We start from the raw sequence: 16,274 nt of genomic DNA on the forward strand, positions 1-16,274 counted from the left end.
ACTCGATTTTGCAAGGACTCCTTGATGCCATGCTCGGACAAATTTAGCCTTGATGTCATGGACTGTCACTTTTACCCCGTGTCTGAAGCTCAGCTCTTATGTCTGTGTTTTAACCAAGGCTGTAATAAAGGACAGGAGTTGAATGGTGCTGGCAGAACCCAAACTGGGTGTCACAAAGCAGGTTATTGCTGAGCAGGTGCTGCTTGATTGGATTTTTGATGACATCTTCCATCACTTTAATAATGATCAAGAGTAATTGGCTACGTTGGATTGGCCTGCTTTTTGTGTACAGAACATACTTCAGCAATTATCCATATTGTTGGGTAGATGCCAATGTTGTAGCTGTACTGGAACAGTTTAGCCAGGGGAATAGCAAGTTCAGGAGCATAAATCTTCAGTACTATTGCCGGAATATTGTCAGGGTTCATAGCCTTTGCAGTATCCGCTGCTTTCAACTGTCTGTGACTTGTTTAATTAAACTGCAGATGCTGGATCTCTGAGAGCTTCTTGATTTCACAACTAACCTGGGAGTCAGCACCTTTGACAACCCAAAATTTCCTCCATATTATCCTTGTATTGTCTGCTTTGACGTTTGTGCTCAGGCTGTAAATTCGAATGCACAATCTTCTGATGTGGAGAGTGCTACTTGCAAGTGAAAAAGCTGTCGCTGAGTCAAGAACCTGATGAACATAACTGTTACTTTACTACTATTTCAGTTCTGTGTCCTACTTTACGCAATTAGCACTGATTTAGACAGTAACAGTATTGTGTTTTTCGTTATCTAGAAACGCCATGTGTGGGAAACTGCAGTGTGAGAATGTAAACTTTGCACCTGTTTTTGGAATCAGACCCTCCATCATCCAGACACCGATTGGTGGGACAACATGTTGGGGGGTTGACTTCCGCTTGGGATCAGATGTCCCAGATCCTGGCATGGTCAACCCAGGGACACGATGTGACACTGGCAAGGTGTATTTAAAACTACTAATCTCTGGCTAGTATTGTGTTTTGGATTGTTTCATATTTGCTGTGTTTTCTGTGTTGTGGAGTAATTTACAGTTGGTAACTTCTGTAAACCATGGCTCACTGAATAGGAACTAAACGTTCCTGAAGATGCATAAAACTCAAAATGCAAGCTAAGAGGTGCTGTGAGAAAACTAACAACCTTCAAGTTGGTAAATATATTTAATGCTTGCTCTAAATGTCCGGATTCAACGGTTGTGGTCGATTGGAATGTTTTAAAAGCGACAGAGTTGGCCGAGTTCCAATAAGTGCTGAATAAGTGGAATCATGGAATGAGCTGTGTACCACATTTGTAAACCTACAATTTGTTCAACCCATCTCAGAATATCATTAGAAGGAAGCACTTAATTTCCATGTTTCCAGCCTCCATTTTATGGACCTGTGTAAAGTTGGATCACGGGCACGTTTGATGGCACTGACTCAAGTGCTTTCGTCCCGATTGTCAGTCATTGAGAACCAATGTTGCTTGGCCTCCAAATGTACAACTGAACTGTTTACACAAGATGAGCTATTGCTATATCTCAGACCAATTACTCGTGACCTAGTATTAAGCTTGGGTTTATCATTGCACTGTAAAGCAGATCCACTCATTAGGTGAAGCTGCTTGGCAAATTGCATTGATACTGACTTAATAACAGTTAACACAGGCTGATTTGTGTTCAAAGTCACCAGCCACTTGACCGAGTTTAATGCAATGAACTCCATGCCCTGGAAGTCACATGGGAAAAGAGACTAGATGACTGGCGTACCTGCAAGAGTGAAATTATATGACCCAACAAGTGCAGATAGATACTCACGGTAGAACTAGGACTTAGGACAACATTCATTCTGAAGTGAGGATTTCCAAAACTCTGGGCATTTGCAAAGATGAGAGGGTTTCATAAATCAGACAGTTCACTGTGTCATGAGACATTTTAATTTTTGTGAGTTTTATGTAAAAAAAATCAAATTATTTAAGTTTCTGCATTTTGGTAAAACATTATTCCTTAGAACACAAGCAGATAACATGGATATGTATATGAATAAGAAATGTTCGGAGGAAAAGAGGCCAAGTGCAGGCAGGTATGACTAGCTTAGTTTGGAATAACAGTCGGCATGTACTGGTTGGACCGAAGAGTCTGTTTCCATGTTTTTGGGCTGTTTAACAACAGATCTATTCACTTTTGGTATGCTCATAGCTATGCTTTGGAAGTAGGGTCAGGAAGTCTCCTAGAGTTCCAGAATTAAGAGAAGAGTCTTCTGCACAAAAAATGTTAAAAACTGACATCTTGGAGAAATTGAACACAGGTCTACATCTAACTGTTAAACCGCTTGCTCGAAGAAATATTCTTGTTTTACTGATGTGCCAATAACATCACCCAAATGACGACAGTAATTTCCACATCTCATAATAGACAAACTTGTAGTCACTTGCATTGTTCAAAACAAAGATTGTGAATAAATTGAAGAACATTGAAGATCAGCCATACGTGTTTCATTCTTTGTTACTTAGCATTATTTTTATTCATTTCAGATTTGCATGGATTTCAAATGTGTGGATGCATCTATTCTAAACTATGACTGTGATGTACAGAGCAAATGCAACGGCCATGGTGTAAGTAACAGCTTCTGAATCAATTCAACTTTATTTTTGCTGGGTGAAACAGTGACTTAGTGTCACATTTTTTCAATTACGTACCTTGTCTCAGTTGAGTATGCTGCATTCAGGTAAGGAAAAACAACACACAGTGGATATTGGAAATCTGAAACAAATCAGAACATCATGGGAAATCTCAGTAGTACTGGCAGCATCTGTGGAAAGAGAAACAGTTAACATTTAAATTTGAATATGACTCTTGTTAAGAACTATATCTAATAATAGTGACTCGTAATGTAGTTTCCTCTTACATGAAGGAGACCAGACATAGATTGGATGACTACTTTGCAGAATATCCCTGCACAGTTCACAAAAGGTAACCCAGAGCTACTAATCCCCTATTATTTTAACTCTTCACTTAGCTTCTTTGCCTTGTTGTCAGCCTCCTACACCACTCTCATGAAGCTCAATGCAAGCTTAAATAAAGAGTATCTCATGTTTTGATCAGGTGCTATATTCTCTTTAAGATCCCCATTTAATTCAACAGTTACAGAGCATACTATAGTTCCCGTTTGAATGTTTTATTTCTGGATGACAGTTGTTCATAATCAGAATCATTATTCCATTTCAGAATAAAAATCATGAGAACCTGCAATGTTCATTCTCTGTCTCTCTCTCTTTCTTTCTCTCTGTCTCTCTCCAGATGCTGCCTAAGTTGAGTATTTTCATGATTATTTTGAGTTCAGTTTTCCATAGTATTTTTCTTTGGGGTTATTCTGGTCCATCTCATCCACATCTCTTGTTTCTTTCCATGACTCATTAGCATCTCTTTTTGACTTGAACTTTCAATCACTGAATCTCTCTTCTTTTCCACCCAATCACAGATCATTCTTTTTCTTCTTACTATCCACACCATACTCCTGTGCCCTCCCTTTGGATATTTTCAGGTCAAGCAAGTATAACTTTTCTTCATTGACATTAACCACAAATTGTTCCTCTATCCATCATTGCTGCCACCCTGTCAGAAAATTTCCAGCATTTTGTGTTCATCTTTCAATAATGAAAATATTCCTTTGTCAGGAATGAACATTTGGCCCTTGTTAAACTGAAAATTATATTTTGAAAAGCAATGCTCCAGACACCTTGAATTGTTCTGAACGCAATGCTACCTTTGGTTATGTTACAGAATAATTATATTTTCTATCCACGCGACACTGGAATGAAGTGAAATCTACCTGAAAGGATTAATGATAAGTTTAACAAAGGTAGCAGAACTGTTGTAAGGTGCTCACCATGTCATTGTCCATCCATAACAATAAGATTAAATAACAACTTAGAAAAAACACTTAATGGTGCCTATGACAAGTGGTTTAACTTTCTTTGAAGTTAAATTGCTTCTATGTTGGTCAGATGGTGTAGAATGTGCAACTTAGATGCAGATCCCAATTACAAAAACCAAGTAATTCTGAAATGATGAAATAAACAGAGAGAAACACTTGAAATACTGAAGAGATATGGCAGCCTTTATGAAGAGAGAAATAGCATTGAAAGGAACCTTTTACACATGTGGAAATTTGTATCAGTGCTCTGTTGTGTGAGCGTTTTACAGTCTGTATTTTTAATTTCTAGGAGATGGGTTTCAATTAATTCTGAACCTCTCTTCTGTAAAGCCAGTAAGGAACTGGAGGTGGGAATAACGTACTTTGAATATAGTTCATAATTGACAATAGTTCAAAAATGACTCAGCAATGCATAATTGACAAACTTGCTTTCTTTCCTTGAGAAGAATAACGGTGAAATTGAAAATCTGCTTGCATGATGGGTTAACAGCAGATGATGATAGATTTGGTGAATTACTTCATTAGAGTAGCAGCAGTGTGAAAGGGGTAATCTAACATCAGTCACTTGCTGCTAAAGTAGCATGAAGCAATAGAATTGATACGTATCTGAGCTCTTGACAGAAGAGTTTAGTTTTCTTTGATAATATCAAGTAACTTAGTTTTGGGAATTTTATGTATTGTTCATTCATGACCCTGCATTCCTTCTATGCACAAACTCATCAGTGTATTTTTTGGATTTTCAGGTGTGCAACAGTAATAAGAACTGTCACTGTGATAGAGGGTGGGCACCTCCAGATTGTACAAACACTGGCTATGGAGGAAGCATTGACAGTGGACCAACCTATGATGGTAAGTAGCAGAGAACAATGTGACTCGTGTCACTGTTCTGGAACGGAAAGTCATTCCTATTGAAGGTGTTGTTAAACACTGAAAACAGGAAGCTGACACTCATATTGCCTGTGGGCAAATTTTTGATGCCACCTATATCATCATTGTATGCCTGTTGTCTTTCCTTGCCATCTTCAACAAGGTAGCAGGGTAATGACTTGATGGGAGGCAGCGAAGCGTGAACCATGAGGCAGTGAGTGGGACGGCAAATAGATCTGAATAGTGTCAGCAGGATTGTTAAGTAGAGTTTTAGAATTGAATATTCAGTGAAGACTGCAATCCTTAACCATGATACTGTGATGTCTGGGCAAATTAAATAACATTTAAAATTTAGCACATCACAGAAACATTTGAGAAAAGCACATCTATTGATGATGCACTTGTTAAAATATCTACATATTGCTCTTTGATGGAGCCAGTTAGCTTCAGCGTGATTTCAGGTATCATGACTGCATGTGTGGTGACTGTGAGCCCTTCAGTTGTGGTAGCAGCAAAATCAGGCTCAAAATTATTTGCTTTGTGATGGTATGAAAAAACTCAGCTGTCTGCTTGAGTTGCACTTCATCCACTAGCTTAAATATCCATTGCTGACATTTGATGGCTGCACAGTGTCCAGTCTTCAACATGCAATGCAACAATTTATCAAGTCAGCTTCAGTAGCATTTCCCAAACTTTTGGCCTTCATGCTCCCATACATATTTAAAAATTAGCAGTAAGAATCAACTATTTGTCCCTTCTAGCCTGCTCACCTTTCAATTTGATCATGACTCTTCTACTGTTTCTATCCCATTTTCTGGCTCTATTTTCATTTTCCTTGATATTTTGAATGCCCAGAAGTCAATCAATCAATCTATCAGTCTCTGTCTTAAATTCACTGGCAGTGAATGAGCCGGTGAACATACTCAATGACTGAACCTTCTTAGCTCTCACAGGTATAGAATGCTGAAAATTCACTGCTCTCAGAATGAGGAAATTCCTTCTTGTCAATCCCATCATTGTTTACAAGTTGAATTTTGACAAAAGAGATGTCAATAAAGCCACAATGGAAAATCCTTCCATATTTCATATTGTTATGATATAGGTTTAGATCCGACCTAGGTGCAAGATATGACTGCAATTGTAAATGTGGTGTTCTTAACATTGCTGTGAAAGTTTTTCAATAGATCTGCAATCCTTCAGTCCCATTGAATTGTCTGAAGAGTGCGATATTTTTTTGAGACGTCCACTGCTGGTATGGAATGGAATGAACCACTTCAACCAGTATGTGGTTCTGGGAAAGGTTGTTTGAGGTCATTCACTGTGACCAGTCTTCCTTTGTCTTCTCACTATCTCTTAGTGACAGAGGATACCTTATTGTAGAGTGCTTACCAAAGTGACATTTGTCTTAGATGACAGGAAGATTTAATGCATGACAGCAGTAATACAAATATATTTGTATTATATAGTGTAGATGCATCTGTTTCTCCCAGAAACTGGAGGAGAACTCTTCACCTCCACTCTCAGACTCTTTGACATCAGTGGAAATGATAAAACAATGTCATGTGAACATGAACCTCCTCATAACCATGACTTTAATTTGCAGAGTAAGGTTTAATGAGGTAAAGTCAGGTCAAGGAGCCATTGTCCCAGAAGACCAAAAGGCTGCTCACTCATTAGGGAGTGATGACTGTTGCTGGTTTCACCTGGGAATCACCACGCAACGATTGAGGAGAGAGGTTGAGAAGGAGATGTGATAAGATCAGCCGGTGTAGGAATTGAACTCAGTGCTGGCATCACTAGCCAAACTCCCAGTCATCTGAACTCAATCAATACCCAAAGTTTACTGACTCTGATAATTAAGTATATTTTTCTTCTTTTCAGATAAAGATACTGCACTTCGGGATGGTCTGCTGGTGTTCTTCCTCCTAGTGGTTCCTTTGCTCCTTTTGGCTATATATGTATTCGTGAAAAGAAATGAACTCACAAGAAGATTCTGTCGGAAGCGAAGTTCGCAAACACAGAAGTAACAATTTTACTTTTCTCAAAGTTAATGCTTCTTTTTAAAAATTAATACCATGCTGAATGTGTGAAATGAAACAGAAAGTGTCACAAAGTCTCTGTAATGAGTTAGATTATCAGGGAGGAAAGCTTTGTGATACTCAAAGGCTTCAGACATACACTTTTCCTTGGAACACAATGCTTTTGGTTTGTAACACTATGAACAGTGTAGGTGACTGTCCTTGTCCATTCTTGTGATATAAGATGATTAAGCTCAAGGGCTTGAAGTGTTGTGAATACTAAGGTAATCTGTCAATTTAGTGGTTGCTGCATTTGAGAAAGAAAATAATTTGTTGTGTGTGACTGAAAACAAGTTATGCTGTCAAAACTAGCAAGACAATACCTTTGAAGAGAGACAGCAAGAATTGCAGATGCTGGAGTCAGAGACAACACAGTATGGAGCTGAAGGAACGCAGCAGGCCAGGCAGCATCAGAGGAGCAGGAAAGTTGACATTTCAGGACAGGGACCCTTCTTCAGAAATAAGGGCGAAGAGATCTGGTAGATAGAGAGAGAGAGAGAGAGAGGAGGGATTGGGATGGGGCTGGGGAATGTAAGTGGAAAGCTGATAGGTGAGGCCCGGTAGGGATGGTGGGGATTGGTCAGTGGGGCGGACAGGTGGGTGAGAAGATGGACAGGTTGTGTCAGGTCAAGGAGGTGGGCATGAGAGGGAGGGTTGGTCATGGGATGATGCCAGGAGTGAGGAGATTTTAAAACTGATGAATTCCATGTTTAGACCATTGGGCTGTCAGCTCCCGAGGCAAAGTATGAGGTGTTGCTCGTCCAGTTTGCAGGTAGTGCCATTGTGACACTGGAGGATGCCCAGGATGGACGTGTCATCCAAGGAGTGGGAGGGGGAGGGAGAAGTATAAAATGGCTCACGACCGGGAGGTGTTTTCATTTATACAAAGAGAGTGCAGATGCACTACGAAATGGTATCTGAGTCTACACTTAGTCTTATCAATGTAGAGGAGGCCACATCAGGAACAGCAGATACAGTAGACCCAGTTGATGGATGTGCAGGTGAACCCCTGTCTGATATGGAAGGTTTGTTTTATGCTTTGAATGGAGGTAAGAAGGGAGGTGTAGGTGCAGATGTTGTACTTCTTTGGTTGCAGGGAAGAGTGCCGGGGGTGTTGGGATTAGTGCGGAGTGTTGAGCAGATGAGGGAGTCGTGGAGAGAACAGTCCTTACGAAAGGCAGATAGGGGTGGGGAGGGAAATATATCTTTTGGTTGTGAGGTCGGAATTGTAAGTGGACGAAGTGACAGAGAATGATACGTTGGATATAGAGATTGGTGGGGTGATATGTGAGAACAAGGGGGAATTCTGTCTTTATTTTTCTCAGGCGGAGAGGGTGTGAGGGCAGAAGTCCGGGAAATGCAAGAGATGCAGTTGAGTACATTTTCGATCGCTGAAGGGGAATGTTACGGTCCTTGAAAAAGGGGGACATCTGGGATGTTTGTAGGTGGAACACCTCATCTTGGGAGCATATGTGGTGGAGGTGGAGGAATTGGGAGTATGGGATCACATTCTCGCAGGAGGGTAGGTGAGAGGAGGTGTATTCCTGGTAGTTGTGGGAGTCAGTGGGCTTGAAATAGAAGTCAGTTTTGAGGCAGTCACCACAGGTGGAGATGGAGAGGTCCACAAAGGAGAGGGAGAAATCGGAGATGGTCCAGGTGAATTTGAGGTTGGGGTGAAAGATGTTAGTAAGTTGATGAACTGTTCAAGCTCCTTGTGGGAACATGAGGCAACGCTGATATAGTCATCAATGTAGCAGGGGAAGAGGTGGGATAGTGCCAATGTAACAGCTACAGCCATCTCTACAGATGTAATCTGACTGCAATAGGAGGGAATTGAGCTTTTAAAATAAGATGACAGCTTGCCGTCATCTGACAATTCAAATGATGTCAGCAAGCAGCCTCCAGCTCACGATTGGATATGATCTGCAACTTGGTTGGATCATACTCTTGGACAAATATTAATCTCTCTGTGTCATCCTTCATGTCAGATGGTGCATGGGCTACTGCCACATTGCAGTTAGCAAACATCGGTTAGAGCATTGAATATTGCAGTTAGGATGTCATTTTGTAGCTGTATAGGACAATAGTGAGGCCAGTTTGGAATGCTGCCTACAGTTATAATTGCTGTCTTATAGGAAGGATATTATTAAATTGCAAAGGGTGCAGCAAAGATTTACAACTTTGTTAATGGGATTGGAGGGTTTGAGTTAAAAGGAGATGTTGGAAAGGTTTGGATTTTTTCCTTGGAAAAGATTGAGGGCTGACCTTATAGAGGTTTATAAAATCATGAGCGGTATAGATAAGGTAAATATCAAAGGTAGGGTAGGGAGTCCAAAACTAGAGGGCATATGTTTAAGGTGAGAGAAGAAATATTTATTAGGGACCGGAGGGGAACATTTTCACACAGAGGATAGTGCATACATGGAATGAACTGCTAGAGGAAGCGGTAGATGCGGGCACAGTTACAACATTTAAGAGACCATTTGGACATGAACATCAATCAGAAAGGTTTAGAGGGATTTGGGCTGAATGCAGACAAATGGGACTAGTTCAGTTTGGGAAACCTAGTTGGCATAGACATGTTGGACTGAAGGTGGCTTTTGTGTCTACATATTGATTTCAGTGAACCTGAACAAACAGGGTACTTGGTACTTACTTCCGAGAGAGCCTACCAGTACCTCGGGGCATCTCCAAATGATTTTCAGTCACCAAAGTACTTCAGAGATGTAAGAATGATTCTAATGAAGGAAACAGAACGTTTTTTCCTGCACAACGGGATTCCGCAAATAGGAACGTGCTACCGACCTGATTTCTTTTTTCAAAGTGGTTGAGGGATAGAAATTCATCATTCTTCTGAAATTGGTGTAAGGGGGTAGATATTGCCTTCCTTTATTGTCTCATTTGATAATGCAGCACCTCCTTGGTACTGTACTGAAATGTCAGCCTGGATCGTGAGCTCAAGTCCCTGAAATGACAGTTGAACACACAACCTGCTAAAGCTACCACAGATGCACGTTAAGATAATAAAGTGTGAAGCTGGATGAACACAGCAGGCCAAGCAGCATCTCAGGAGCACAAAAGCTGACGTTTCGGGCCTAGACCCTTCATCAGAGATCTCTGGTGAAGGGTCTAGGCCCAAAACGTCAGCTTTTGTGCTCCTGAGATGCTGCTTGGCCTGCTGTGTTCATCCAGCTTCACACTTTATTATCTTGGATTCTCCAGCATCTGCAGTTCCCATTATCACAGATGCACGTTAACTTGTGCTGACTTGGACAAATGATTTCACTTAATTTAACTGGACTTCTGGACAGATTTTTCACTGGCTTGCGATCGTCCTGTTTTTAAGCCAGCAACTATGACAGTAATTCACAATTTTAATCTTAACTGACTGTACCATACTTGAGTTGAGATGTGAAACCATGGAACTATTGAAAGAAAGAAGGTCTTAGTATTCCAGTCTATATTTCTCCATCAGTCAACAAAACCGAAAAAAGGAAGTAACTGGCTATTACATGTCTTTTTCTATTTGGATCACTTGTGCATTTCACGCATAATCATTGTGAAATACTGGAGGTGCTTGAAGGACGTGGTAATGCACACGTACTCCTTATTGCATTGTATTGACATGCTAATCTCTGGACACTGTGCACGAGAATTCAACATTGATTTGTAACCTTGTATTAATTGTATATGGAAACTGGATGAGGAAAATTGTTTTTCTAAAGAATGTAATGGTGCAGATTACTGGAAAGAAACTTGTTTTGTTTTGTCATGTTTGTTCTGCTTCAATTAGGTCTGTAAACAGAGCTCAACCAAGAAATGCCTCAAGTAACTCGGCAAAAGAAGGGGTGAGTAGTCGTTCCTGAAAGTAAGTGCTTAAGCAGCAAATCAGTCCAAGAATTGCAACAAGTTTTTAGCAATCTCCTTACAAGCTGATAATAGATGTTGATGTGTTCGCCGAGGTGGGAGGTTTGATAGCAGATGTTTCGTCCCTTTCCGAGGTGAAGCGCTGTTGTCTTGTGCTGATTCGAACTTATATGGTCTGGTGTATGCTGCTACTGGTAGGTGTCCATTCCTGCTGTGCATTGTAATGGTCAGTATATTGGGTCTAAGTCAATGTGTTTGTTGATGGAGTCTGCAGATGAATGCCAAGCCTCCAAAAATTCCCTGGCTGTCCTGTGTTTGGCTTGTCCAATGATAGTAGTGTTGTCCAGGTTGAAAGTGTGGTTGTTCTTGTCTGTGTGTATTCAAACCAAGGATATCTGGTCGTGTCTGCTGGTTTGTATGCTGTCATGATTGCTAGCAGTCTGAAAAGTCTGACTGTAAGTTCTGAGGTACTTTTTTATATATTTATATGGTATGAGCCAGACTATTCAGAATGCTAGGAATCATGACAGCACACAAACCAACAGCCACACTAAGACAGCAAATGACCAGAGTTAAAGACCCAATAGATACCTTGGACTGGACAAATATGGTCTACAAGGTACCAAGCAGAGACTGCACAAAACACTATGTGGGACAAACAGGCAGACAACTAGCAACCTGCATTCACAAACACCAGTTAGCAACTAAATGACATGACCAGATGTCCTTGCTTTCAACACACACACACGAGAAAAACCACACTTTCAACTGGGACAACACTACGATCGTTGGAAAAGCCAAACAGAGGACAGCCAGGGAATTCTTGGGGGCTTGGCAGTCATCCGCAGACTCCATCATCAAATGCGTTGAATTAGACCCGATATACCAACATTACAACACATGGCCGGAATGGAAGCAGCAAAAACCAGACTTTATAAATTTGAACCAGCATAAGACGACAGTGCCTCGCAGGAGGCTTCACAGCATTGAGGATGTCACCTAGTATGGGGACGAAATGTCTGATATCAAACTTCCCAGCTCGGCAAACACACCAACATCTAGAACCAGTGCCTGAGTGACAAATCTTCACTCAAAGGCTGATAATGTTGAGAAAGATATTTGAAATTCTAGTGATTGACTGGAAGGATCTCACACAAGAACGTTTTGAGTTTTAAGACTGTTAATCTTCCAAATTAACCAAAAGCAACATTGTTTGAACACTTTTCACGAAACAATTTATATTCTAAACTACAGCAAAGAATCCCTCATTTAGCTTCTAAAGCAACAGAAAACCCCTAATATGGTCACTCTTAACCCTGTATCTTGAGTGGACTATCCAAAGCTATTGCCAGTTGGTTTTTCCCCTTTTCCAGTCAGCTAATATCTACTTCCCAAATGAACTGTCACGCAAACTGCCAAACTGGAGATATCTCTCTCTTGTCAAAGTAGGCTTATCTTCCAACTCTTTTTAAATCCTCATGAAGTTGGTCCCTTAAGTTTGAGTGTGAACTTCCACTGACATCCTTGCAATGTGCACAAAAGAGACATGCTGCTCTATCTCTATGCTATTTTTATTTCTCTCTCTCAGATTGTTACAGTCTGATCGTGTCTCTGAGATTCAGTAATTTAGTTCAGGGATGCTGCAACTCAATCCTTCCAGTGGGCCCTAGTTTAGTAGCTCCCCTGTAGATTTCCATCTTCATTCTATCATGGAAGTAAACAGATACTTTGAAGTGTAACTACTCACAAAACCAGACATTGAGAACATCACCCATGGACTTGCAGACTGCCAGTTTATCTATTGTCATTATAACTACTGAGGTCATTGTTACATGTATGGATATCTGAAACTGTCTTTCTGTAAAGCCTGGATATCGTTTACCTTTTCAGCACAATTCAGAACAGCCTAAATTCAAGACTCATTTGCAAAACACAAAGATTTTGTATATCTAACATTTGTGGCAATGCCTCAAAGTCAATAGTGGTTTCTCTGAGGTGAGAAGCAAGGCTTACCGAATTAATATATTTTTCTAGCCATCTGCTTCCTCATTTAAGTGGCTTTGTTTGATAATACGGTTGCCTGAAAGTCTGAGTTTGCAATTTGCACTTGGCCTTGTTACCAATTAACAACCGAGCTAAAGATTGACTTTACAATGTCTACTTGTGATTCTGACCAGCAATGGATTGTGCCCCTCCATCTTGTTGTTTCTCAGTTTCATGATAGTGATTTTTTTTTTCCTCTTGTTATCATTCATTCGTAGGATATGAGCATCTCAGTGAGCATTCTGTGAATGTTTGCCTTTATAAAAGCAGTGGTGCAATGCCTTCTTGGCCCACGTTAGACGTTAGGTGCCACTGCACCATGAATTGTTACAGCTTTATATTTACCATCTAAAACAAGCTGTATTTGGACATTAAATTTGGTCACATAGCATCTGTTTAAGCATATATCTGACTTGCCAAAATAGTGTAATGTCCATCAGAGATGCAACACCATTGTATTGCATACAAAACATGGAGATTTCATTTCTTCATCCGTGAAGCTGGCATTAGACTGTAGCACTTCCATTTAAGGAACTTAGTGTCTGCTTCAAGCTTTCATCACAATTACAGATTTACAGAATTGTGAGGAGGCAGAAGGAGGCCATTTAACTCATGGTGCCTGCATGGCTCTCAAATGAGCATCGTTCCTGAGTGTCAGTCTGTTGCTTTGTACCCACATCTTTGCACACTATTTCCATTTAAATAATCATCCAATGCCCCCTTAAATGCCTCGATTGAACCTGGCTCTGCCACACTTTTCAGGTAGTACATTCCCTACCATAGCTACTTATTGAGTGAAAAAAAACTTTTTCTCACATTGTGTTTGCTTCTTTTGAACGTCACTTTAAATCCATACTCTCTCATGTTTGATCCTTTTGCAAGAGACAACAGCTTCTGCCTGTCTACTCTATCCATCCCACTCATGGTTTCTCTCCAGGAAGAGCAATCCTAACTTCTTCCATCTGAACTCGTGACTGAAGTTTCTCATTCCTGGAACCATTCTAGTAAATCACTTCTGTACTCTTTCCAATGCTTCACATCTTTGCTCATTTTTCATCAACCCAGCCTTTTCCGTGTGACATTCTTATTCAATCCCAAATCATTGTATCTATTAATTCACTGAGAGGGTGGTGGGAATCTGGGAATCACTGCCTGTAAGGGTGGTCGAGGAAGAAACCCTGATAACATTTAACAAGTATTTACGTGTACACACGGGATACCAAGATGTACAAGGCTATGGCTCAAATTCTGGAAAATGGGGTAAGAATAGTGGGGTGGTTGGTCTCAGCTGGCTGAGGTGTCTATTTCTGTGCTGTAGACCTCTTTAAGTTTTCCCCTCACTGAAGCTAAACTGATTTGGTCTATAATTGCTGGGATTAACCATCCAAACTTTCTTGAACACATCACAGTGGTTGCAAAGCTCCAATCCTCTGGCACCTCCATTTAGCCCAGGGAAGTCTGAAAGATATGATGAGAGACAATGGGAACCGCAGATGCTGGAGAATCTGAGATAATGAAGTGTGGAGCTGGATGAATACAGCAGGCCAAGCAGTATGTTAGGAGCACAGAAGCTGATGTTTCGGGCCTAGACCCTTCATCAGAAAAGGGAGAAGGGGAGAGGGCTCTGAAATAAATAGGGAGAGAGGGGGAGGCAGACCGAAGATGGATAGAGGCGAAGATAGGTGGAGGGGAGAGTATAGGCGGGGAGGTAGGGAGGGGATAGGTCAGTCAGGGGAGGATGGACAGGTCAAGGGGGCAGGATGAGGTTAGTAGGTAGGAAATGGAGGTGCGGCTTGAGGTGGGAGGGGGGATAGGTGAGAGAAAGAACAGGCTAGGCAAGCGGGGACGAGCTGGGCTAGTTTTGGGATGCAGTTGGGGGAGGGGATATTTTGAAGCTTGTGAAATCCACATTGATACCATTGGGCTGCAGGGTTCCCAAGTGGAATATGAGTTGCTGTTCCTGCGACCTTCAGGTGGCATCATTATGGCACTGCAGGAGGTGGATGGACATGTCGTCTAAGGAATGGGAGGGGGAGTGAAAATGGTTCACGACTGGGAGGTGCAGTTGTTTATTGCGAACCGAGCGTAGGTGTTCTGCAAAGCGGTCCCACTTGTCTCCACCTATCTGACTCCATTTTCTCCCCCTTGATCCAGGAACTCCCTACCTATGTCCGTGACACCACCCATGCCCTCCACCTCCTCCAGGACGTCCAATTCCCCGGACCGCAACACCTCATTTTCACCATGGACGTCCAGTCCCTAAACACCTGCATTCCCCATGCAGATGGCCTTGTCTGCTCCACACTGCCCTCCAACCCCACCACACCCTGCACTTTCCCCTGCAACACAGGAAGTGCTACACTTGCCCCCACACCTTCTCCCTCACCCCATCCCAGGCCCTAAGAAGACTTCCCACATCAAGCAGGTGTTCACCTGCCTATCTGCCAATGTGGTTTACTGCCTAAAGGCCCTCTGCATCTTCCTGTCCTGCAGACCGGACCAGTCCCTCACCACAGATATCTTCATCTGCCTATCCGAACTCGTCCTCAGCCTCAAATACTTCTCTTTCGATTCCTCCCACTTCGTACAGACAAAGGGGGTGGTCATGGGCACCCGCATGGGCCCCAGCTATGCCTGCCTCTTTGAAGGTTACATGGAACAGTCCCTCTTCTGCACCTACACTGGCCCCAAACCCCACCTCTTCCTCCGTGACATTGATCACTCTATTGGCACCACCTCGTGCTCCCAAGAGGAGTTCGAACAGTTCATCCACTTCACCAACACCTTCCACCCCAACCTCAGGTTCACCTGGACCATCTCCAACACATCCTTCAACTTCCTCGACATCTCTGTCTCCATCTCAGGCAACCACCTAGAATCCAGTCCATTTCAAACCCACTGACTCCCACAGCTACCTAGAATATACCTCCTCCCACCCAACTTCCTACAAAAATTCCATCCCCTATTCGCAATTCCTTCGCCTCCGCCGCATCTGCTCCCAGGATGAGGCATTCCACTCCCGTACATTCCAGATGTCCTCGTTCTTCAAGGACCGTAACACCTCCCCCCGACTCCGGCAGTGGTCGAGAACGCCATTGACCGTGTCTCCCACATTTCTCGCAACTCATCCCTTACACCCCGTCCCTGCAATAACCGCCAAAAGAGAATCCCCCTCATCCTCACATAGCACCCCACCAACCTCCGGATACAACGCATCATCCTCCGACACTTCCGCCATCTATAATCTGACCCAACCACTCATGACATTTTTCCATCCCCACCCTTGTCTGCCTTCCGGAGAGACCACTCTCTCCGGGACTCCCTTGTCCGCTCCACACTGCCCTCCAACCCGGCACTTTCCCCTGCAACCACAGGAAGTGTTACACTTGCCCCCACACCTTATCCCTCACCCCATCCCAGGCCCCAAGAAGACTTCCCACATCAAGCAAGTGTTCACCTGCCTATCTGCCAATGTGGTTT

The 16,274-nt window shown here is 42.2% G+C and overlaps 1 protein-coding gene across 4 annotated transcripts in view; it reads left to right on the forward strand.

Annotated features, from left to right (window-relative positions):
- LOC125448011 (disintegrin and metalloproteinase domain-containing protein 9-like) overlaps positions 1–16,274 on the forward strand; it is a 134,587-nt gene that overhangs the window by 98,141 nt on the left and 20,172 nt on the right. For all 4 annotated transcript variants that reach the window (XM_059641071.1, XM_059641072.1, XM_048522882.2 and 1 more), the window contains 5 exons: positions 786–969; positions 2,537–2,617; positions 4,683–4,788; positions 6,688–6,829; positions 10,678–10,732. In XM_059641071.1, coding sequence (XP_059497054.1) covers positions 786–969; positions 2,537–2,617; positions 4,683–4,788; positions 6,688–6,829; positions 10,678–10,732 — 568 coding nt within the window. The remainder of the gene's footprint in view (positions 1–785; positions 970–2,536; positions 2,618–4,682; positions 4,789–6,687; positions 6,830–10,677; positions 10,733–16,274) is intronic.

The sequence above is a fragment of the Stegostoma tigrinum genome, chromosome 40, assembly GCF_030684315.1.
Source record: "Stegostoma tigrinum isolate sSteTig4 chromosome 40, sSteTig4.hap1, whole genome shotgun sequence".
Taxonomy (NCBI): Eukaryota; Metazoa; Chordata; class Chondrichthyes; order Orectolobiformes; family Stegostomatidae; genus Stegostoma; species Stegostoma tigrinum.